Source organism: Protopterus annectens, chromosome 1.part2 (assembly GCF_019279795.1).
Source record: "Protopterus annectens isolate FY-2018-M chromosome 1.part2, PAN1.0, whole genome shotgun sequence".
Taxonomy (NCBI): domain Eukaryota; kingdom Metazoa; phylum Chordata; order Ceratodontiformes; family Protopteridae; genus Protopterus; species Protopterus annectens.
The window spans coordinates 700,728,466-700,752,346 of record NC_056727.1 but is presented as its reverse complement, the minus strand read 5'-3'; the positions used below and the strand labels follow the sequence as shown (position 1 = coordinate 700,752,346).

The 23,881-nt window shown below is 44.9% G+C and overlaps 1 protein-coding gene across 1 annotated transcript in view; it reads left to right on the top strand.

The window, feature by feature from the left end:
• Nucleotides 1-23,881, top strand: part of LOC122792405 — a 2,471,936-nt gene that overhangs the window by 1,144,828 nt on the left and 1,303,227 nt on the right. Inside the window, exon 12 of the mRNA XM_044060193.1 lies at nucleotides 8,963-9,016. Within this exon, the coding sequence (XP_043916128.1) occupies nucleotides 8,963-9,016 (54 nt within the window). The remainder of the gene's footprint in view (nucleotides 1-8,962; nucleotides 9,017-23,881) is intronic.

The following is a 23,881-nucleotide window of genomic DNA, read 5'->3' as shown; positions in this document are numbered from 1 at the left end:
AGGCTACCCATGCTCTGGGTAGCCTCGGCACAAGTATGAATAGGACATGCTGGAGGGATAGATTCATAACCCAGAGGCTACCCATGCTCTGGGTAGCCTCTGGGTTATGAATCTATCCCTCCAGCATGTCCTATTCATACTTGTGCCGAGGTTTAAGGCTTTAGCTCTTGTGGTTCTGATGGATTTGGATTTTTTGAGGTGGAGCATGTCCATCAGTTCCTGATTCGACATGGCCTTGTACGTCAGGCAGAGATCACCTCTGAGCAGGCGGTATGCTACTGAATAGAGCTGGAGTTTCCTTAGTCTGGCAGAATAAGACATATGTTGGAGACCCTTGATCCTCTTGGTGAGGTACTTTTGTGGTCTCTCCAGCTGTTGCAAATGCCGGGTGAGGTACATACCAAATGGGACATTGTACTCAATCATGGGTCTGATGAGGGAGAAGTATAGGGGTACAGTGACATCCTTGGATCTGGATGTGAATCCCTTCATGATAAGGTGTGCAAGGTAGAATGTTTTTCTAACCACTTTGGCAACGTGGGTGTCAAATGAGAGGTTGTTGTCGACTTGGGGTCCCTAGGTCTCCGATTACTTTTTCCGTACTCAGTGGGTTGCTGTCTGTGATAATTTGTGGGTACTTTGTTTTTCCCAAAGGGGATGACTATACATTTTTTGGCATTTAGTTTAAGGCCATGACTCCGGCACCAGTTGTCCGTTTCTGTGAGGCCTTTTTGTAGGATGTATGTGTCCGCTGGTGTATCGACTATGGTGCCTAGTTTGCAGTCATCTGCGAACTTTGTCAGCCACAACCCTCCCATGTTTGCTTTATCATCTGAGAAATAAATGCCGAACAAGAGGGGTCCCAGGACAGATCCCTGTGGGACACCACTTGTGACTGGCTTTGAGTCTGACATTGCTCCAGCGATTTTAACTTTATGGGTTCTGTCCTTTAGCCAGTTTGCAACCCATCTAGTGACATAAGGGTTTACATTTAAGCTGTTGAGCTTATCTATGATGCCTGAGTGGGGTATTGTGTCGAAGGCCTTAGCCAAGTCCAGGTAGGATGTATGGACTGCTTTGCCCTCATCAGTGGCTCTAGTAACTGTTTCGAAAAAGTCAACCAGTTTCAAAAGGCAGGCTCTGCCCTTTACAAAGCTGAACTGGGTGGGGTCAAGTGTCTGTAGGTCCCCAATGTCTCTGTTTATGAGTTCCATAATGATTCTTTCCATAGCTTTGCAGACCAGGCTGGTTAAGCTTATGGGGCGGTAGTTCCCAGGGTCTGTAGAGGTACCCCCTTTGTGGAGTGGGACCACTGTTGCTGTACGCCAGTGTTCAGGTACATATCCTGTAGTAAGGCTAAGGTTAAATAGCATTTTTATGTGCGAGTTTAGCTCCTCTTGGAGTTCACGTAGCACGCAACCCGGGATACCGTCAGGTCCCATTGATGCTGTGTTTTTAGCTTTGCTGAGGGTGGCTCTCACCTGGACATCTGAGATGATAGGGAGATTACATTCAGCTGGGATAAGTATTTCTTCTTTTGGGGGTGAGGGAGGGGAGAAATTTGCACTGAACCTGTCAGCCAGAATGTTGGCAATATCTGTGGGTTCAGTGTATTTTTTGTTGTTGTGAACTAACTCTGAGCATATCTGAGGGTTTCCGCCCAGGTTTCTAACATAGCTGAAGAAGGCTTTGTGGTTATCTTTATTGTCCTTAACGATTTTTCCCTCAAAGTTGGCCTTGGATATTTTTATGAGAGAATGTAGTTTTCTGCTAGTGTTGATCAGAGATGTCTTCCCTTTATCGGATTTTGCTCTGTCGTGCAGTAGCTTCCTTCTTTTGTTATACAGTTTGTTAATGGCTGAGGTTCACCAGACAGGACGCTTGCCTTTGGTGGAGAGGGACTTGGATTTATTTGGGATTGCATGATCCATGCATTCTTGGAGATGTCCATAGACAGCATTTGTGAAGGATTCAGCATTGTAGGATGTGGTATCCACTGGTCCAGTGGGCTTAAAGGATACCATCTCAGTCTTAAGAAGAGTGAAGTCTGCTTTTGAGAAGTTTTTCATTGTGGTCTTTTCTGCTGGGGGTGGAGGTGGGATATGTATATCCAGGGTGATTAGTTTGTGGTCAGATCTCACTAGTGAGGGGTATACCTCCGGTGTGGAGCATTTTGTCCCCATGTTTGTGATAATCAGGTCTAGTATATTATCTCCCCTAGTGGGAGAGGTGACTAGTTGTTCCAGTGCATTTGAGTTTATGAATTCCAGGAACCTTTGGGCTAGAGTGTTAGGGCTAGAATAATGTACCCAATCTATGTTAGGGTAATTGAAGTCTCCCAGTATGATGGTATTTTGTGATACATTCATATCCTCCAATGTCTTCAGGAAGGCTGAGTGTGTTTCCTGAGATTGGGAGGGTGGTCTGTAACATGCTACCAGTTGTATAGCAGTTTTGCCTATGGTTAGTTGCACCTGTATGGTCTCCGATGCTTCATGTGTTGCTACTAACCTGGAGGTGTGGTTGTCCTTGATGAATATGGACACTCCCCCTCCCTTTGTGGTTCGGCCCTGGTTTTGGGGCTGAAAAGCATGATATGAGGTATAGCCTGGTAGCGCTGGGGTGCTCTCAGGAGCCTTGAACCAGGTTTCAGTTACGGCACAGACGTCGATGTTCTCCATACTGAGGAGTGCATCGAGTGCCTGCATCTTGAGATTTAGACTTCTGACGTTGAGCAGCATTACCCTTAGTTTTTTTCCATTTTTGTTTTCTAAGGAGGTGGGTTTGTCTTTTGAGCCTTGCCTAAAAAAGGCACTATGGGGGTGGCAAGAGCCTTAGCCAATATCCGGAAGCCCAGTGGTGACCGGTGCAAGCCATCCCTTGCAAAGCAGCGTGGCTTGTCTAAAGCAAATTTCACACTCCTCAAAACCGAGGTGGAATCCTTCAAAGCTACCGGGCCTGTGGATAATACGGCCCGGACCACAAAATCCTTTATAAACGCATTCTATGAACACCTTCAGGAATGCATGGATCATGCAATCCCAAATAAAACCAAGACCCAATCCTCCAAAGGCAGACGTCCTGTCTGGTGGACCCCAGCCATAAACAAACTATACAATAGAAGGAGGAAGCTACTACATGACAGAGCAAAATCCCAAAAAGGGAAGGCATCTCTGATCAGTATTAGCAAAAAACTACGGGCACTCATAAAATCGTCTAAGGCCAGCTTCGAGAGAAAAATTGCACAGGACACTAAGGATAATCACAAGGCTTTCTTTAGTTATGTTAGGAACCTGGGTGGGAATTCCCAGCTATGCTCAGAATTAGTCCAAAATGACAAAAAATACACCGAACCCACAGACATTGCCAACATCCTAGCTGACAGGTTCAGCGCAAACTCCCCCTCCCCACCAAAAGGGCTAATATCTATCCCAGCAGAGTGCTGCCCCCCTGACATCTCAGATGCTCAGGTAAGAGCTGCCCTCTCCAAAGCAAGAAACACAGCTTCAATGGGACCAGACTGTGTCCCGGGCTGCGTCCTACATGAACTCCAAGAAGAGCTAAACCCAAACATAAAACTACTGTTCAATCTCAGCCTTACTACAGGATATGTACCCAAAGAGTGGCGTACAGCAACAGTGGTCCCTCTCCACAAAGGTGGTGCCTCAACGGATCCTGGAAACTATCGCCCCATAAGTCTCACTAGCTTGGCCTGCAAAGCTATGGAAAGGATCATCGTGGACCTTATAAATAAAGATATTGGGGACCTACAGACACTGGATCCTACCCAGTTCGGCTTTAAGGGCAGATCCTGCCTCTTAAACCTGGTTGATTTCTTTGAAACAGTCACCAAGGCCATTGACAAGGGAAGGTGGTCCACACAGCCTACCTGGGCCTCCAAAAGCCTTCGATACAATACCCCACTTGGGCATTATAGATAAGCTCACCAGCTTAAATATAAACCCCTATGTCACTAGATGGGTTGCAAACTGGCTCAAGGACAGAACCCACATGGTTAGAATAGCTGGAGCCATGTCAGACTCCAAACCAGTTACAAGTGGCGTCCCACAAGGCTCAGTCTTGGGACCTCTCTTGTTCGGTATATATTTCTCGGAGGTACAGGCCAACACGGAAGGACTGTGGCTGACCAAGTTCGCAGATGACTGCAAACTGGGTGCCATAATAGACTCTCCAGCCCGACACAAGCATCCTCCAAAAGGGCCTCATAGAAACAGACATCTGGTGCCAGAGCCATGGCCTCAAGCTAAACGCCAAAAAGTGTATAGTCATCCCCTTTGGCAAAAACAAAGTGCCCACAAATTACCACATAGGTGGTAATCCATTAAGTACAGAAGAAGTAATTAGGGACCTGGAGACCCAAGTTGATAGCAATCTCTCATTTGACAACCACGTGGCCAAAGTGGTTAGAAAAACATTTTATATAGCCCACTTAATCATGAAGGGATTCACATCTAGATCAGGGGAGGTCATCGTGCCTCTTTACTCATCCCTCATCAGGCCCATAATTGAGTACAATGCCCCTTTTGAGATGTACCTTACCAGACACCTGTATCAACTGGAAAGACCCCAAAAGTACCTCACCAAGAGGATCAAGGGGCTCAAACAGATGCCGTATGCTGCCCGATTAAAGAAACTCCAGCTCTACTCAGTGGCATACTGCCTGCTCAGAGGCAATCTGTGCCTGACGTATAAAGCCATGTCCAACCCGGAATTAATGGACATGCTGCACCTCAGAAAATCCAAATCCCATCCAGCTACGCGCTCCAGGGACTTCAACCGCAGCACTGAAATAAATAGGACATGCTGAGGGACAGATTCATAACCCAGAGGCTCCCTTCACTCTGGAATAAAATCCCAGTCCAGGTTAGGCAGAGTCCCTCATTGACTCTCTTCAAGAGGAATCTTGATGAGTGGATGGGAGATCGTAGGTTTACCCCGGGTATCATTTCTGTGTCACTGTTAGACAGAGGCACAGTATACTAACCTTGAAAAAGGGCATAGCAAAATTAATTTAAAATGGGTGGCGAAAGCCATACACACTCTGGCTAGGCTTATAAATGCCCTAGGGCAGATAGCCTAGTATGAACCTATGAACCTATGTCATCCCAGGCAGACAGACATTGGATACCCTTAGAATGACACCAGTACTTGAGCCAATTATTAAAGCTGATCATCTTGTCTTTGTATTGTGGCATCATTCTTGGTGAGGGCAAGATGCTGCTCAGGGTCAGGGTCATACCAGCCTGGGCTAAATAATCAGAGAGCTCCTCTATGTCTCTTTTCATGTAGTCCAGGGAGGTACGTCTCAGGTCGTTCACGCCAGCATGGACGATGGCGGAGTCATATTTGTACTTTCTTTGGAGTGACCTGAGTGCGTGTGTTATGTGGCGGATCCTAGCTCCCGATAGGCAGCTCACAGTCACCCTCTCCTTGTTCAGCCTGGTAAGCGGGACATCAATGTGTCTGACTATAGAGTCACCTATTACTAGTGTATCAGGCATGGTGTTTGGCCTTAAGGGCTGTGATTGATTGATTGACACACTGATTTTTTGAAGTATGTGTTGCATGTGTTTTGTTTTGAGGTGGTAGATTTTTGGATGTCTGCTTTGGGATCCTCTGTTGTTTTGGTAAGTTTTTTATTAGAGCCTCCGAGTATGTCTTTGTGTTTTTGTGTGTTTGGTTTGCAGTTGTGGTAGGTCTGTGTGGGACTGGGTTTGCTGTGTGTGTGGTTACCATCTCCTCCTGTCTGGTCATGCCAGCCCTGAGTTGAGAGAGTTCAGCCTCCAGTTTGGCTGTGTAGTTGCATCTATCACATGTATTTGTGTTTGTTGGGAGGAGGAGAGGGTTGTATGTGTACATGAGACAATTGTAGCATTGTCTCAAGATACCCAGATTAACCAGCTGAACTGGAGAGTATGCCAGTACTCTACCACTCGACATGCTAGAACTGTATAAAGGAGTGCTGCGCCTTTAAGGGAAGTGGATATTCACAGGGGTGGTAGGTGGATGTAGTGCTTACTTAGTAGAGAAGTTTTGAGAACAAGTGCTAGGCTTATAATATAGCGAGTAGTCTGATTATACTAAGCGTAGAGCTTCCTTAAGGGAAAATTTGAAGAGCAGACTTGGCGGAGCCAGAAGAAGTTTAACCGGTGCTGCGCACAACCGCGCAAAGCCATGCAAATGTGGATTTTAAACAGGGAACTTCAAAAGAGCTAGAAATGGTCCAAAACAACCAATTACTACAGCTCTTGTGCTGAGGTCACTTCCTACAGGGGCAGGTAGGCTGCTCAAGGCTCCCCACTCCCACTGGTGAGCAAAGAAACTTCCTTCTGTCCAAGTAAGGTAATGGACAACACAGGAACTACACCACAGCCCAGAATACAGCAAAGCCTGTAAACTGGTCTAAACTAGTCGAGGAGAGGTGGGAAAACAAGTATTATTTTATTTATTTTTTTATTTTTAGATAGAAGCACACAGAAAATGCAGAAACAGTAATAAATCAGTTACACAGGCTAGCACACTTTAGTGGGCAGCCTCAACAGTTAAATTAAACAAACAAACTTTTGATCAAATTCGACTAAAATGTAACTTTAAATGCAGATATTAAATAATGCAGCAAACAGCTAAAAAAACAGTTTAGCTTGTTTAGGGTAAGCTAGAGAAGGTATTTAAAGTAAAAAAACAGCAAAGTTACTTAAATCCAGAAAGTAGTCGCTTTTCGGGGTTCTCTGTAGCTAGGACCACTCTGCAGGACCACGAGGAGCTTGTCTGAGTAGTATAGCCAGAAAAAAAAACGCCCAGAGGCGGATTTTAAACAGGGAACTTCAAAAGAGCTAGAAATGGTCCAAAACAACCAATTACTACAGCTCTTGTGCTGAGGTCACTTCCTACAGGGACAGGTAGGCTGCTCAAGGCTCCCCACTCCCACTGGTGAGCAAAGAAACTTCCTTCTATCCAAGTAAGGTAATGGACAACACATGAACTACACCACAGCCCAGAATACAACAAAGCCTGTAAACTGGTCTAAACTAGTCGAGGAGAGGCGGGAAAACAAGGATTATTTTTTTGTTTTTTTGTTTTTAGATAGAAACACACAGAAAATGCAGAAACAGTAATAAATCAGTTACACAGGCTAGCACACTTTAGTGGGCAGCCTCAACAGTTAAATTAAACAAACAAACAAACTTTCGATCAAATTCAACTAAAATGTAACTTTAAGTGCAGATATTAAATAATGCAGCAAACAGCTAAAAAAACAGTTTAAGCTTGTTTAGGGTAAGCTAGAGAAGGTATTTCAAGTAAAACAAAAACAGCAAAGATGCTTAAATCCAGAAAGTAGTCGCTTTTCTGAGTTCTCTGTAGCTAGGACCACTCTGCAGTACCACGAGGAGCTTGTCTGAGTAGTATAGATCCTGCCACTTGGGCAGTTTGTTTTTGAGGCTAATTCTGGGTTTACCTTGGGTAGTTACGGCAGATATTAGTACCCATTTTGAAAGTACATTTGTTAAAGATGTTTCAGAAGAGGTATGGCAGCTTTCAGTGCTTGTAACAGAAGTGTCTCAATTTCACACTGTTTTGCTGGGGCCACTTGATCATATTGGTTTATACCTTGTGCCAGTCATTGTGGCGTTTACCATAACTCCAGAAGTTAGGTTTCCTTTAGTGCTTCAAGACTTGACTTTTCTGATCCTTTACCTTTTGGTTGTTCTCCAGCTGTTGCTTCTTCACAGAAGATTTTAGTGTTACTTGGGGTTCATCCTAGGGATAGCCGTATTAAAAATGATCATTTATATCAGGTGTGGTAGTTATGTAGTCAACATGTCATTTGATTTTTGAGGGGGCCCTTCTCAGTGGGTCGTAAATGCAGCCCCTTTGTCCCTTCGTTTCTGCTTAGAATTGTCATGCAGCAGTTGTGGGTTGGAATTTCCTGTATATCATGTGTTTGTGTTTTTTGTTCTGTTAAGATTTCTTCAGTATTAGCACAATTTTGCAACATTTACTAAGGTGGTGGTTTTGGGAGAGCTGGTGAGCTTAGGGGGGTAGACACTATTTTAGTGTCTGTCATTACAGCATGTCCTAGAAGAGGTTGCATGTACACTTTTTAGAGTGTACTAGGCATATTGAAGATGATGGGAAGCATAGCCTAGCAATATGCTGGATCTTTGGTGTAGAGGGGTAAAGTTCTTACTGTGACCCTGAGCACTGGAAAAGCTGGCAAAATTTGATGAGATTGAGTAGCTAATGCTTACCTGTCCAGCTTTGAAAAAGGGGAGCGACTTTGGTGTTTTGCATTGCAGATGTACAGTGGAGAATGGTTGTACATGTAGCTATTTAGGATGAGAAAGTGCACTTGTCTGCACGCAGTCACTCATGCAGTAACCTTCAGTGTATGTCTGCAAAAGAGCACCTGCACTGGAGAAGACTAAGCAGGTTCGCCTGTAGACAGTTGCATGTCAGTCACCAGGTGATGGGATTAGGTCTTTTACAGTAAAAGTTCTTCAACGTTTTATTGTTCAGCTGCACCATGATCAGCATTCCCTCCACCTGGGAATTAGCATAGCACAATCCTTGAGGCATACTGATAGAACAAACTGTTACACACACACATGGTTCATAAACCTACCAGCTTCTTCACTGTTCAAGTAATTAGGTGAGTGTTTCAAGTCTTTATAGTCTTACCAGTAATAATTACTTGTAAAATTAAGTAGCAGACACTATGTTTTCTTACTCAATCTGTAGAACTTGAGTTTATTTTTCTTTCAGGTCTTGTATGCTTTTGTGAGATTGTTTTCTGTACACCCAATGATGTATTCTGCTATTTTACTTTTCTAGTTTGGAACTGTGGTTATTTCAGAAGGTTGTATTTCTGACAACATTGCAATTCACCCCTTAGTCTTTGTCTAGTGCACTTAACTGTGTTACTTTTAAACCTTATTTTCAGGTCCAGGCTGCTCCTGTTCATGCTTCTTCATTGCCCAGCCCAGCTCCCTCTCCAGTAAGTAAATAATTCACAGTTAATTTTCTTCATGTGTATTGTATTTTTGACTTTTGATGTTTATTTTCTTCAGTGCAGCAAAAAATACAGCATTTGTGCAGTCATGAGGAAGGCTAGCTAAGTGATTTTGAAGAGTTTGTTTGGGCTGTTATTTTATATGTTTAGACAATAGTCTTGATTATAACAATCTATAAGTAAGGGCATGGCATTCAGGTCCACTGTATTCTGCTCTCATTTGACCAGTCATTGAGTACAATGCACCTTTCGGCATGTACCTGACTGAGCACTTGAAAAGCTCGAAAGACCACAAAAGTTTCTCTCACAAAGAATGCAAGGAGTAAATAAATGCTATGCAGACCGTCTCAAAGCACTTTCCCTGATGTCCTTCAAGGATGCATCTGCAGTCCTTACAAATGGGTTGTCCTGTCGTCAGGCAGCCCTTCGGTCGGCCGGATTCCAAAGTCTGGGTCTGGCCTCGGCTGGTGTCGCACTTCACCCGACGTCATAGCTGCAGTTATTCGGGTATAAAGGCATCAGCCGACGCCATTTTCCTCAGTCTTTCTTGCCGCGTGGCGCCCGAAGCAGAAGCTGTTCGCAAGTGCCGGTCGGTCAGAACCAGAGATTACTACTACCGAATAATTCTACGAAGACTTCTAAAAAGCTAAGTACCCCGTTGGGGACTCTTTCTTGCCTCAGCCGATGTCAGAAAAAGTGAATAACTGTTTAACTTGTGGGAAACAAATACCTCATAAAGATTTCCACTCTTACTGCTTACCTTGTTTAGGCCCAGACCACGACGTAGCAGCTTGTCTAGCCTGTGCTTCTTTTAACCGGCGGACGCTTAGACGTCGGTCGGAATTTGCTGAGGAGTTTTTCGGTTCCGATTTTGCTTACATTATGCTGTCGGATCCTCCGACTATGCAAATATCTAAAAAGCGCAAGGAAAAGGACCGACACTCGCGGTCTGCGGTTTCGGCCGAAACCGCGGTTAAGCCGACCACGAGTGTCTCGGTTTCGGCTGAAACCGAGCAAGCGGTTCTTCCTTCAGCCGAAAACTTACCTCCTACCGAGGCCTCTTCCAACCTGGTGGAATCGGCTTCTGAAATTCCACCTGCTCTTGCAGTTTCTCAGGAATTATCTGACACTATTCCCTTGGATATTTCTACCCCTGCACGTGGAGCTGCTAGGCCACCTGCAGCCATGTCCATTAAGGCCTTTGCCAGGGCTAAAGCAGCTAAAACTACTAAATCTGTGCCTGTTAAGACCCCCTCTCACAGGCCTAGCTCTAGTTCACAAATGCTTAGTCTAGCAGAGGATCTCATTTCTTTAATCCGGGGATCCCAACCTCAACCAGACAGGGCCTCTCACCCACCTCCAGAGAAGAGGCCTAGAGCAGAGCCCCCTGAGCCAGTTTCTACAGATTATTCCTCAGATGAATCATTAGACAAAAAATCTGTTCAGGAAATGGTACATAACATACAGCAAGTCAGTAACCATTCCTTAAAATGCGGCTATGATGCACTGGAGGCTTCCTTTAGATCAGCCATGACTGGCACAGTTATCAGAAGGCATGCATGGTTAAAAGAGCAGGCCTTACCGGACCATGTCAAATCAAAACTACTAGATGATCCTATGGACAAGATCAATTTGTTTGGCTTTCCTGCACAACAGGTGCTGAAGAAGATGGAAGAGAAGGCAAAATCTGTCCAAACAGTAAAAGATTTTTTACAGGTCCAACCTCCAAGGTTTAGCAGGAATTGGCCCTCCAAGAATTGGTCCTTTCCAGACTCCTCCAGAGCTCAGAGAGGCAGAAATAGGCGTTCAAGAGGCAGAAGTCAATCCAGGGGTGCCTACAGGGGACGCCAGTGGCAGGGTAACAACCAGCTAGGTACAGCCACAGACACAGCCACCACCACTACTACAGGACAATCACAGTGACTTGGCTCTGGCACCGCCTACCAGGGAACAACTAGAAGCACCCTTAGGCGGGAAGCTAGCGTTATTTTCAGCAAACTGGCATTGCATCACAAGAGACAAGTGGATTTTGCAGACAATAGACCAAGGTTACAGGTTTCACTTCCATACTCTACCAGGGAAGAGAGGAATGCCAAACCTACCTCCAAATCAAAAGGCAAAAGCTCTAAAACAAATAACTCAATTGTTAAGGATGAGAGCTGTGGAAAAAGGTACCATCTATGGAGCAAGGACAGGGATTTTACTCCAGACTCTTCCTGGTACCACGAAAAGATAGCAAATGGAGACCTATTCTCAACCTGTCCGCTTTAAACACATTCCTCATTGTTCCAAAATTCAAAATGCTGACCCTACAGCAGCTTCTTCCCATGCTGGGCAAGGAGTCTTGGCTGGTAACTCTAGATCTCAAGGAGGCATACCTGCACGTCCCCATACGACCAAATTGCAGAAGATACCTCAGATTTCTTACAGGATCAAAGCATTATCAATTCTCAGCATTGCCCTTTGGCTTATCTACTGCGCCCAGAGTGTTCACGAAATGCCTGGCATCAGTAATTGCTCATTGCAGGCTTCAGGGAATCCAAATCTACCCTTACCTGGACGACTGCCTGATACAAGCGGACAACAAAAACAAGCTAGCAGAAGACTTGAAAAGGGTCATTTACCTACTACAAGCCCTGGGATATACAGTCAATATAAAAAAGTCAAGGCTGATACCATCCCAAAGGATAACCTTTTTGGGTGCAGAGCTGGACACAGCGAAACAAATGACTTTCTTAACAGTAGAAAAACAGGAGCATCTCCCTCTCTACTTCTTGGCATTAACAAAGCAGAACCATCTAACAGCAAGAAAAGTCCTGCAAGCCTTGGGTTTCATGGCATCCTGCATAATATTGGTTCCACATGCCAGACTGCATATGAGAAAGTTACAGTGGTACCTAAGAAATTTATGGTCTCAGCACAAGCACAGCCTGGAAACCCAAATTCCAATAATTCCATGCCTGAAGCAAGAATTCCAATGGTGGGCTCAGGCCTGTCAATCAAACAAAGGACTGCCCTTCCACAACACTCAACCCAGCCAAACCATCACAACGGACGCCTCAGACCTTGGTTGGGGGGCCCACATGCTGGACAAGTGTATACAAGGTTTATGGTCTCAAGACCAGCTACACCTACACATAAATCAAAAGGAAATGCTGGCAGTAAAACTGGCAATTCAGACATTCAGACCATTTCTTCAACAAGGTCATCTGTTGATAAGTACGGACAACACCACAGTTATGTGGTACATCAACAAACAGGGAGGCACACACTCGTACCCTCTATGCCGGATGGCAATGGACCTCTGGAATGTGGCCCTGAGCTACAACATTCAGTTACAAGCAATTTTTGTACCAGGAAAAGAGAACATTCTGGCAGACATACTAAGCAGAACTACCACGGATGCCCACGAATGGATGCTGCATCCGGACATCTTCAAAACCATTATGAGAAAATGGGGACTCCCAGAAGTAGACTTATTTGCATCCCCACTCAATCACCAACTAAAGAAATTCTACACAAGGATGTACCACCCACTTGCTTGGAAGGTGGACTCCCTATCTTTCAGTTGGAAAACCTGACAGCATATGCATTCCCACCACTGCCTTTGATGCACAAGGTGCTATTGAAGATCAAAGAGGACCGTCCAAGGATCATTCTGATAGCTCCAGACTGGCCAAGACAACATTGGTACCCATTACTGAGGAGCATGTCTCGGGAACAAATATGGCCCCTGCCCCTAGTTCCCTTGCTGTTAACACAGAACAACTACAACACCCTGCATCCAAACCTGAAAACACTGCAGCTGACTGCCTGGAACATTGCATAAGACCAATTAACCCAAATTTATCACAAAGGGTTAAAGACATTATCTTGGAGGCTCGCAGACCCTCAACAAGGAGAAATTATTCAGCAAAATGGAAAAGATATCTCATTTGGAGTACTGCAAAAGGAGAAAATGTGTCACTGGTAAACATAGCCAACATCCTGGAATACTTGGCAGAGCTCTTCCACAAAGGCCTGTCCTATTCTTCCATTAAGATTCATGCATCAGCTATTTCAGCAGAATACGACTTGGATCCTCCAGTCTTCTCACATCCTCTGCTCAGGCGGTTTCTGCGAGGAATTAAAAATGTAAAACCACCTAGGAAGCCACCATTGCCAGCATGGGACTTGAACTTTGTGCTAGAAAAATTGACACTCCCTCCTTTCGTACCAGCAGCAACAGCAGAATTACAATACTTATCATGGAAAACTGCCTTCCTGCTGGCAATCACTTCAGCAAGAAGGGTATCTGAGCTACAGGCATTAATGGCAGTACAGCCCTTCCTGATCTTCCATCAAGATAGAGTCTCCATGAGAACAAATCCTACTTTTATGCCTAAGGTGGTCTCCAGAGTATCCTTAAATCAGGCTATCCACCTACCTACATTCTTCCCCAACCCACAGAACAGGGGGGAAAGACTGTTGCACACCTTGGATGTACATAGACAATTACGCTACTACCTGGACAGGACCAAGGGCAATAGAAAAACTGACCAGCTACTGGTAGCATATGCAACAGGAATGGAAGGAAAAGCAATTTCTAAACAGACAATCTCTAAGTGGATAGGAAATTGCATTAGATTTTGTTACTCCTACCATGGGAAGAAAACTCCAGAAAACATCAGGCCTCACTCTACAAGGGCTACAGCCACTACCACAGTTTTTCTACGAGGAGTGGCTACCAAAGACATTTTAGAGGCTGCTACTTGGAGCTCCGTGCATACATTTGCCAAGCATTATAATTTACCTCTATACTCTAGATCCCAAGCAGGTTTTGCCACTGCTGTTTTGCAAGGGATCTTAACTACACCATAATTTTATTTCTCCTCCTCCCCCAGTTTGGCTATGGTATTCTACCCATTTGTAAGGACTGCAGATGCATCCTTGAAGGACATAGTACAGATGTCCTTCAAGGATGCATCTGCAGTCCTTACAAATGGGTTGTCCTGTCAGGCAGCCCTTCGGTCGGCCGGATTCCAAAGTCTGGGTCTGGCCTCGGCTGGTGTCGCACTTCACCCGACGTCATAGCTGCAGTTCTTCGAGTATAAAGGCATCAGCCGACGCCATTTTCCTCAGTCTTTCTTGCCGCGTGGCGCCCGAAACAGAAGCTGTTCGCAAGTGCCGGTCGGTCAGATCCAGAGATTACTTCTACCGAATACTACTTCGAAGACTTCTAAAAAGCTAAGTACCCCGTTGGGGACTCTATCTTGCCTCAGCCGATGTCACAAAAAGTGAATAACTGTTTAACTTGTGGGAAACAAATACCTCATAAAGATTTCCACTCTTACTGCTTACCTTGTTTAGGCCCAGACCACGACGTAGCAGCTTGTTTAGCCTGTGCTTCTTTCAACCGACGGACGCTTAGACGTCGGTCGGAGTTTGCTGAACAGTTTTTCGGCTCAGATTTTGCGTACATAATGCCGTCGGATCCTCCGACTTCACAAGTTGTTAAGAAACGCAAAGAAAAGGACCGACACTCGCGGTCCGCGGTTTCGGCCGAAACTGCGGTTAAGCAAACCGCGAGTGTCTCTGTTTCGGTCAAAACCGAGCAAACGGTTCTTTCAGCCGAATCCATGACTACTACCGAGGCCCCTTCTAACCTGTTGAATCGGCCTCTGAAATTCAACCTGCTACTGTGGTTTCACAAGAATTATCGGACACCATCCCTTTGGATGTTTCAACCCCTGCACGTGGTGCTGCTAGGCCGCCTGCAGCCATGTCCATAAAGGCCGTTGCCAGGGCTAAAGCAGCCAAAACTTCTAAGTCTGTGCCTGTTAAGGCCCCCTCTCAAAGGCCCAGTTCCAGTTCCCAAATGCTCACTCTGGCAGAGGATCTCATCTCTTTAATAAGGGGATCCCAACCTCATCCAGACAGGGCCTCTCAACCTCCTCCAGAAAAGAGACTTAGAGCAGAGCCCCCTGAGCCAGTGTCCTCAGATGATTCTTCTGATGATACAGACAATACAGACCATCCAGAGGCTCCTTTTTCTCCTTATGAAGACTCCGATGCTGAGGAGTCGATTCCTTCTGCCTCTCCACCAGAGGAATTTTCCTTTGGGGAAACCTTACATGCCATGAGAGAGCAATTCCAATGGCAGGGGCAAGATTTCTCAGATTCAAGGAAAAGGCTTAGGACCTTTTTGCATTTACCACAACATAGACCTTTAGCTATACCTCCAGTTCTTCCTGTTGTAGATGATGCATTTAATGATGCTTGCACTGCTCCTGATACTTTGCCTCCAGCCCCTGCTAAGCCCGATAGGTTCTACAGGGTCCCGGACACACATCACCATTTATACAAGGCTCCTTTTGCAGATCCCGAGACTATCTCCCAGGGGCCTAAGGCAGTAGCTTCGACCTCAGTTAAAAACCCTCTCCCCTCTGAAAGGGAATCCAGGTCCTTAGAGAGATGGGGTAAAAAAGTATACACCTCTGCTCCTCTCTCAGCTAGGGCATTGAACTGTCAGTTTCATATGATCCAATACCAGGAGTTTATGCTTGATCAGTTAACTAAGAAACTGTCCTCTGATGATTCTTTAGATAAGAAATATGTTCTAGAAATGGTGCATAACATTCAGCAGGTTAGTAACCATTCTTTAAAATGTGGCTATGATGCACTGGAGGCTTCCTTTAGATCAGCCATGACTGGCACAGTTATAAGAAGGCATGCATGGTTGAAAGAACAGGTCTTGCCGGATCATGTTAAAGCAAAACTATTAGATGCTCCTATGGATAAGATCAGTTTATTTGGTTCTCTTGCTCAGCAGGTACTGAAGAAAATGGAAGAGAAGGCAAAATCTGTACAAACAGTGAAAGATTTCTTACAGGTTCAGCCTCCAAGGTTTAGCAGGAACTGGCCTTCCAAAAATTGGTCCTTTCCAGACTCCTCTAAAACACAGAGAGGCAGGAATAGGCGTTCAAGAGGCAGAAATCAATCCAGAGGAGGTGCCTACAGGGGACGCCAGTGGCAAGGTAACAACCAGCGAGGCACAGACACAACTACTACCACTGCAACAGGACAATCACAGTGACTTGGCTCTGGCACCGCCTACCAGGGAACAAATAGCAGCACCCTTAGGCGGAAAGTTTAGCCTTATTTTCAAAAAACTGGCACTACATCACACGAGACAAGTGGATTTTGCAAACTATAGACCAAGGCTACAGGTTTCATTTCCATACTTTACCAGGAAAAAGAGGAATGCCAAACCTACCACCAAATCAAAAGACAGAAGCTCTAAAACAAATAGCTCAATTAGCAAAGATGAGAGCTGTGGAAAGGGTACCATCTATGGAACAAGGAAAGGGATTTTACTCCAGACTATTCCTGGTACCAAGAAAAGAGAAAAATTGGAGGCCAATTCTCGACCTGTCCGCTTTAAACACATTCATCATTGTTCCAAAATTCAAAATGCTGACCCTACAGCAACTTCTTCCCATGCTGGGCAAGGAGTATTGGCTGGTGACTCTAGATCTCAAGGAGGCATACCTGCACATCCCCATACGACCAAATTGCAGAAGATACCTCAGATTTCTTGCAGGATCAGAGCATTATCAATTCTCAGCATTGCCCTTTGGCTTATCTACTGCGCCCAGAGTGTTCACGAAATGCCTGGCATCAGTAATAGCTCACTGCAGGCTTCAGGGAATCCAAATATATCCATACCTGGACGACTGCCTGATACAAGCGGACAACAAAAACAAGCTAACAGAAGACTTACAAAGAGTCATTTGCTTACTGCAAGCCCTGGGATATAGAGTCAATATAAAAAAATCAAGACTGATACCATCCCAAAGAATAACCTTCTTAGGTGCAGAATTGGACACAGTAAAACAGATGGCATTCCTAACTGCAGAAAAACAAGAACAACTTCCTCTCTACTTCTTGGCATTAACAAAGCAGAACAAACTAACAGCAAGGAAAGTACTGCAGGCCTTGGGCTTCATGGCATCCTGCATAATCCTGGTCCCTCATGCCAGACTGCATATGAGAAAGCTACAGTGGTACCTGAAGAATTTATGGTCTCAACACAGGCACAGCCTAGAAACCGAAATACCACTAATCCCATGCCTGAAACAAGAATTCCTATGGAGGGCTCAGGCATGCCAGTCAAACCCAGGTTTGCCCTTCCACAGCATTCAACCAAGCCAAACCATCACAACGGACGCCTCAGACCTCGGTTGGGGGGCCCACATGCTGGACAAGTGCATACAAGGCTTATGGACTCCAGATCAGCTGCACCTGCACATAAATCAAAAGGAAATGCTGGCAGTAAAACTAGCAATCCAGAATTTCAGACCATTCCTCCAAGAAGGGCAGTTGATGATAAGGACAGACAACACCACAGTCATGTGGTACATCAACAAACAGGGAGGCACTCATTCATACCCCCTATGCCGGATGGCACTGGACCTATGGAATATGGCTCTGAGCTACAACATTCAGTTACAAGCAATTTTTGTACCGGGAAAAGAAAACATACTAGCAGACATATTAAGCAGAACTACCTCGGATGCTCACGAGTGGATGCTACACCCGGACATCTTCAAGGTCATCACAAGGAAATGGGGACTGCCACAAATAGACCTATTCGCATCCCCACTCAATCACCAGCTCAAGAAATTCTGCACAAGGACGTACCACCCACTTGCTTGGAAGGTGGACTCTCTATCCTTCATTTGGAACGGCCTGACAGCATATGCATTCCCACCTCTTCCTTTGATGCACAAGGTGCTATTGAAAATCAAAGAGGAACGTCCAAGGATCATTCTGATAGCTCCAGACTGGCCAAGACAACATTGGTACCCATTACTGAGGAGCATGTCTCGGGGGAAAATGTGGACACTACCCCTGACTCCTTTGCTGTTAACTCAGAGCGGCTACAACACCCTGCATCCAAACCTGAAAACTCTGCAGCTGACTGCCTGGAACATTACATAAGAGCAACTAACCCAGATTTATCCCAAAGGGTTAAAGACATTATCCTTGAGGCCCGCAGACCTTCAACAAGAAGGAACTATGCAGGAAAGTGGAAAAGGTTTCTCATTTGGAGTACTGAAAGGGGAAAAGATGTGTCCAAGGTAGATATTGCCAACATCCTGGAGTATTTGGCAGAGCTTTTCCATACAGGCCTGTCCTATTCCTCCATCAAGATACATGCATCAGCTATTTCTGCAGAATACAGCTTCGATCCCCCTGTCTTCTCGCATCCTCTACTCAGGCAGTTTCTGAGGGGAATTAAAAATGTAAAACCTCCTAGAAAACCACCATTACCAGCATGGGACTTGAACTTTGTGCTAGAAAAATTGACACTCCCCCCTTTCGAACCAGCAGCAACAGCAGATCTTCAACACCTATCCTGGAAAACTGCTTTTCTGCTGGCAATTACCTCAGCAAGAAGGGTTTCTGAGCTACAGGCTTTAATGGCAGTACAACCCTTCCTAATCTTCCATCAAGATAGAGTGTCCATGAGAACAAATCCTACATTTATGCCTAAGGTGGTATCCAGAGTGTCTTTAAACCAGGCTATCCACCTACCTACCTTCTTCCCCAATCCACAGAACAGGGGAAAGACTGCTGCATACTTTGGATGTACATAGACAGTTGCGCTACTACCTGGACAGAACCAAGGGCAATAGAAAAACTGACCAGCTTCTGGTAGCATATGCAACAGGAAGGGAAGGAAAAGCAATTTCAAAACAGACAATCTCCAAGTGGATAGGAAATTGCATCAGATTCTGTTACTCCTACCATGGAAAGCAAACTCCACAGAACATAAGGCCTCATTCTACAAGGGCTACAGCCACTACCACAGCTTTCTTACGAGGAGTGGCTACCAAGGACATTATAGAGGCTGCTACTTGGACCTCCGTGCATACATTTGCCAAGCGTTATAACTTACCTTTATACTCTAGATCCCGAGCAGGGTTTGCCACTGCTGTTTTGCAAGGGATCCTAACTACACCATAATTTCTTCTTCCTCCTCCCTAGTTTGGCTATGGTATTCTACCCATTTGTAAGGACTGCAGATGCATCCTTGAAGGACATAGTACAGTTTTGTACCTACCATAAATGTAGATGTCCGAACAGGAATGCATCTGCAGTCAGGATTACCCACCCTCCTTCCCTCTGTGGTATTCCTAGGGTATTTGCCCATCTAATAGCTAGCTGGGGGGGATCTCTTATGGTGTATTTGTTTGTATATATGTACATACATGCTTATTTTTTGTATTTGCCTTCTACTATTTGGAAACATTGGCATTTATCCAAAATTTAGCTATCCAAGAGGGCAACTGGCATCTGGGGCAAGAAACACTGAGGAAAATGGCGTCGGCTGATGCCTTTATACCCGAAGAACTGCAGCTATGACGTCGGGTGAAGTGCGACACCAGCCGAGGCCAGACCCAGACTTTGGAATCCGGCCGACCGAAGGGCTGCCTGATGACAGGACAACCCATTTGTAAGGACTGCAGATGCATTCCTATCGGACATCTACATTTATGGTAGGTACAAAACTGTACTTTCTCTGCCTCCTACAGATTGTTGTGCAGTGATATATGCTTAGCCTGCATAGCATTCCATGGCCCCAAACTGATGGATTTATGGACCTTAATCATTATGCAAAAACCTTCTCCCTTGTTGGAGTGATAGGTATGTTTTGAATATTAGACCTTCTCTAGAACAGGTTTTCCATCCATATGAAGGAAAGTTCATGCCTATCAATATTCAAACAAAACTTGGACCATTGGATGGGAAATTGCAAATTTATCCCTCATTTGGCACTTATGTCCCTGATAGACAAGGGCAGCCTATGAATACTAGAAGTGTAAAGCCTATATCATAACTAGTAAAATTCTTAGAGGTACTGGCACATGTCAACAATATATTTGAACATTTGGGATAAGCTTGAAATAGTTGGGGTGATAGCCTAGTAACCACCAATGAGTCTGTAAAGGAGAATAAGCAAGGATAAAGCGGTTTCAGTATTGTTTCTTATTTCTGCTGACTGTGGTGGTGCAAGCACATCTGCTTTTCATGTTACTGCACTGTCTGGTCTTAGACAAATGGACTTCCACCTTGTTCAAGGTTGAATACCACCTTTCATGTTTTCATTTTGAGAAAAGTAAAACACAGCAAGTGCCTTGTAGTTCACAAGTCTTTAGTGTTTTTCCTTGTTGGTCTTATCTATGATTTGTATTTCATGAATAAAAAATATTTTTTGATGGGCACTATATATATATAATTTCTGTTTAGTAACTGGATGAACTACCTTATTTACTCTGTGTGACAGATCTACAATGCATTTTTAATGACTACATAATTTTAAATGAAAATTATTAAAGCTGATCTCTGCATGAGAAGACACTTCAGTGTTAAACTTCTCACATAAAAATGCTTTTATTTATATTTAGTTATGTATAAATGTATAAACTCTATATTTTTATATTAATATTTTTACCAAGAATAAAAAAAATTAACTACAAATCACGTGAATTATTTAATTCTATATATGTTAACAATGGAGCAGGCTTTTTGATTGCATGTTTGTTGGCTTTGTATGGTTGGTTGTAGATGCTCTTTGAAAAGGCTAATACTTTGTAATGAGGTGCTAGCTGCTTAATAATGGCTTCTGAAGAACATACTCTCTGTGGTCCTGCGTATATGGACGTATCCAACTATCACTTCAATGAGTCCGTGTATGGTATGTGCATTGACCACTCAACTAAAACAAGCTCTAATTTTTTTTTTCTCATTAAGTAGAACTTAAGTTGATTTTCATGTATTGAAATTAGGAACTCTCATTTTGCTGTTATGCTTTTTGAGAGCAGTATTGGAAGTAATACTGTTGACTTGTGCTGAAAGGTGTTCAGCATTAGTTTACTGTTGCAGTAAATGAAGCCATTTGTGTTATATCCTGCCAGGGATATGACCAGATAACCAGCTTTTCAAAGCTTCAGGGCATATTCCATGTGTTCTAACTGCCAAGGCCGTGCTCCTGGCCATTGCTCCATATAAATGACAGAGCACCAAAGCTTTAGTGCTTTCTTGCTACTGAAGTGTGTCCTTTTGCAGGCTTGTGGAACTGACAGTCTGCTAGCAACCCTTCATGGCTCAGCCAGTAAATCCTCTGTTGGGGAAAACCTTCCACTTTTGTGCTTGCTGAGGAAAAACTGCCATTTTTATTGTGATATTAAATATTTGAGCTAGAAACATCTATTTTGTATTTTCTCCTCATCCACTATGAGGGAATGTTACAACAGTGACTTCTTGTGGAAACTCTCTATTTCTGTAAAATCTGTTTTTTTTTTCCTTTGAATTTTTTATTAATACTTTTATGGAGTTTGTGTTAGGGACAGGGTTTGGTAGATGTTTTTAGTGTTTCACTGTTGCAGTCATCACATTTGGATTATCCCTGTCAGGGTAGCCCTCAGTTGGCCCGAATGCCAGAGGCTTACTATTTCTGTGTTGGTTGCTGTCGCTCCAGGACTGACGTCAGGTCATCAGTGGTATAAAAACAGGCAGCCAACACCATTACATCAGTCTATCTTGCTGAGGAGCCCGAAGCAGAAGCAGTTTGCACGAGTGCCGGTCGGCCGCTACCTGAGTTTTTCGTTTCAGAATTGAAATTGAAGTCTTCTAAAGCTAAGTATCCCGTTGGGGATCTTTTTTTTTTTGCTCTAACCGATGTCAGAAAAAGTTAACAGTTGTCTCCCTTGTGGAAAGCAAATATCACACTGAGACTTTCATTCCTACTGCGTCACTTGTTTAGGCCCAGACCATGACGTCTCCAGCTGTCGCTTTTGAGCTTTGTTCAGCGCCAGAACTGTACTCTGTCAGGCCCTTATTGTAACTAGATATTTTCACTCATAGTCCTCGACGTCCGATATGGCTTCAGTAAGACATTCGATAACTGATCTTCCAAAAAAATGTAAGGATAAAGACAGAGACAGACCACACAGGTCCAAAACAGCCAACGACGCTGCAGTTAAGCTAGTCGACAGTTCTCCGGTCCTCAGTTCGGTGCTTTCGCAGCCCCTGATGCCCTCATCTGTGGATTTGCAGGCCGCTACCAAGACCCTTTTGGAGTCCGTTATGCCACAAGACTCTTCTTCGCCTAAGAATCCTGCGGATGTCTCTACCTTGGATGGGTCCGGAGCCACTGAGCAGGCACCAGCTTCTTCGGACGTACTTCGTGCTACCAGTATTCAACACAGACGACTTCTTTCGCATCTACAGTTCTTTAGAAAACAACCGAGTTTCTAAGGCCCAGTGTATGAACCACACCCAAAAAAGGATGACCCAACCTCAGGCTCCTGCTTCCTTGCCTCAGTCACAAATGCTTAAAATGGCAGAAGACCTTATAATGCTTATCAGGGGAAGCCCGACTACCTCTTCCAAAACAGTGACTTGTCCCCAGTAGTTTTATCTGAACAGGAGTCCTATGACTCTGATCATCTGAATATGAAGATGTCTTTCAAGGATGCATCTGCAGTCCTTACATATGGGTTGTCCTGCCTCAGGCAGCCCTTCGGTCGGCCGGATTCCAAAGTCTGGGTCCGGCATCAGCTGATGTTGCCCTTTCCCCGTTGTCAGAGCGCCTGGGGTATAAAAGCGTCAGCCGACGCCATCTTCCCCAGTCTTTCTTGCCGCGTGGTGCCCGAAGCAGAAGCAGTTCGCAAGTGCCGGTCGGCCAGCTCCTGTAACTTCAGCTACCGAAGACTTCGAAAGCTAAGTACCCCGTTGGGGACTCTTTCTTGCCTCAGCCGATGTCAGATCAAACGCTTAAAGTTAATAATTGCTTAACTTGTGGGAAACAAATACCTCATAAGGATTTCCACTCTTACTGCCTCCCCTGCCTAGGCCCAGACCACGACGTCTCGGCCTGTACAGCCTGTGCTTCCTTCAATCGACGCACTCGTAGGCGTTGGGCAGAGTTTGCAGAGGAATTTTTTGGGGCTAGTTTGTTACAATATGCTGTCGGAGACTCCGACTTCTCATTTAACCAAAAAACGGAAGGACAAGGACCGACACACGCGGACCGTGGCTTCGGCTGAAACCACGCCTAGGCCTACTGCGAGTGTCTCAGTCTCAGCTGAAACAGAGTCCTTGGTACTTCTGACCATCGAAACCGCACAACCGACAACCTCGGCCCCGGAGGCCTCTTCTGAGTCGGTTATAGAATTTCCCTCAGAAACCGGTGTTCTGGAAACTTCTGACACCATTTCTCTAGACAAAACTACACCAGCATGTGGAGCAGCCAGGCCTCCTGCATCCATGTCCATAAAGGCATTCACAAGGGCTAAAGCTGCTAAACAGCCAAAATCTCTGCCTCCCAAGGCTATTCCTTAGGGATCCACTACAGGTTCACAGATTTTAAGTTTAGCTGAGGACCTTATTTCCTTAATTAGGGGCTCTCAGCCACATCCGGACAGGGGCTCTCAACACCCTCTAGACAAAAGGCCCAGGGTTGAGCCCACTGATCCCCAGTCCTCTGATGAGGCCTCAGATGGCTCTGCTCTATCGGACTACCAGGAGTAGGCCTTTACGGCTTACGAGGATTCTGATGCAGAGGAATCCATTCCCTCGGCCTCCCCTCCTGAAGAGCTGTCCATTGGGGAGACCCTTCACTCTATGAGGGAGCATTTCAAATGGCAGGGCCAGGAATTTTCTGATTCCAGGAAGAGATTAAGGACTTTTTGGCATTTGCCTCAGCATAGACCTTTGGCTATTCCACCTGTTTTGAATGTCATTGATGATGCGTACTCTGAGTCTAGCATTACCCCTGACTCCCTTCCTCCGGCTCCTGTC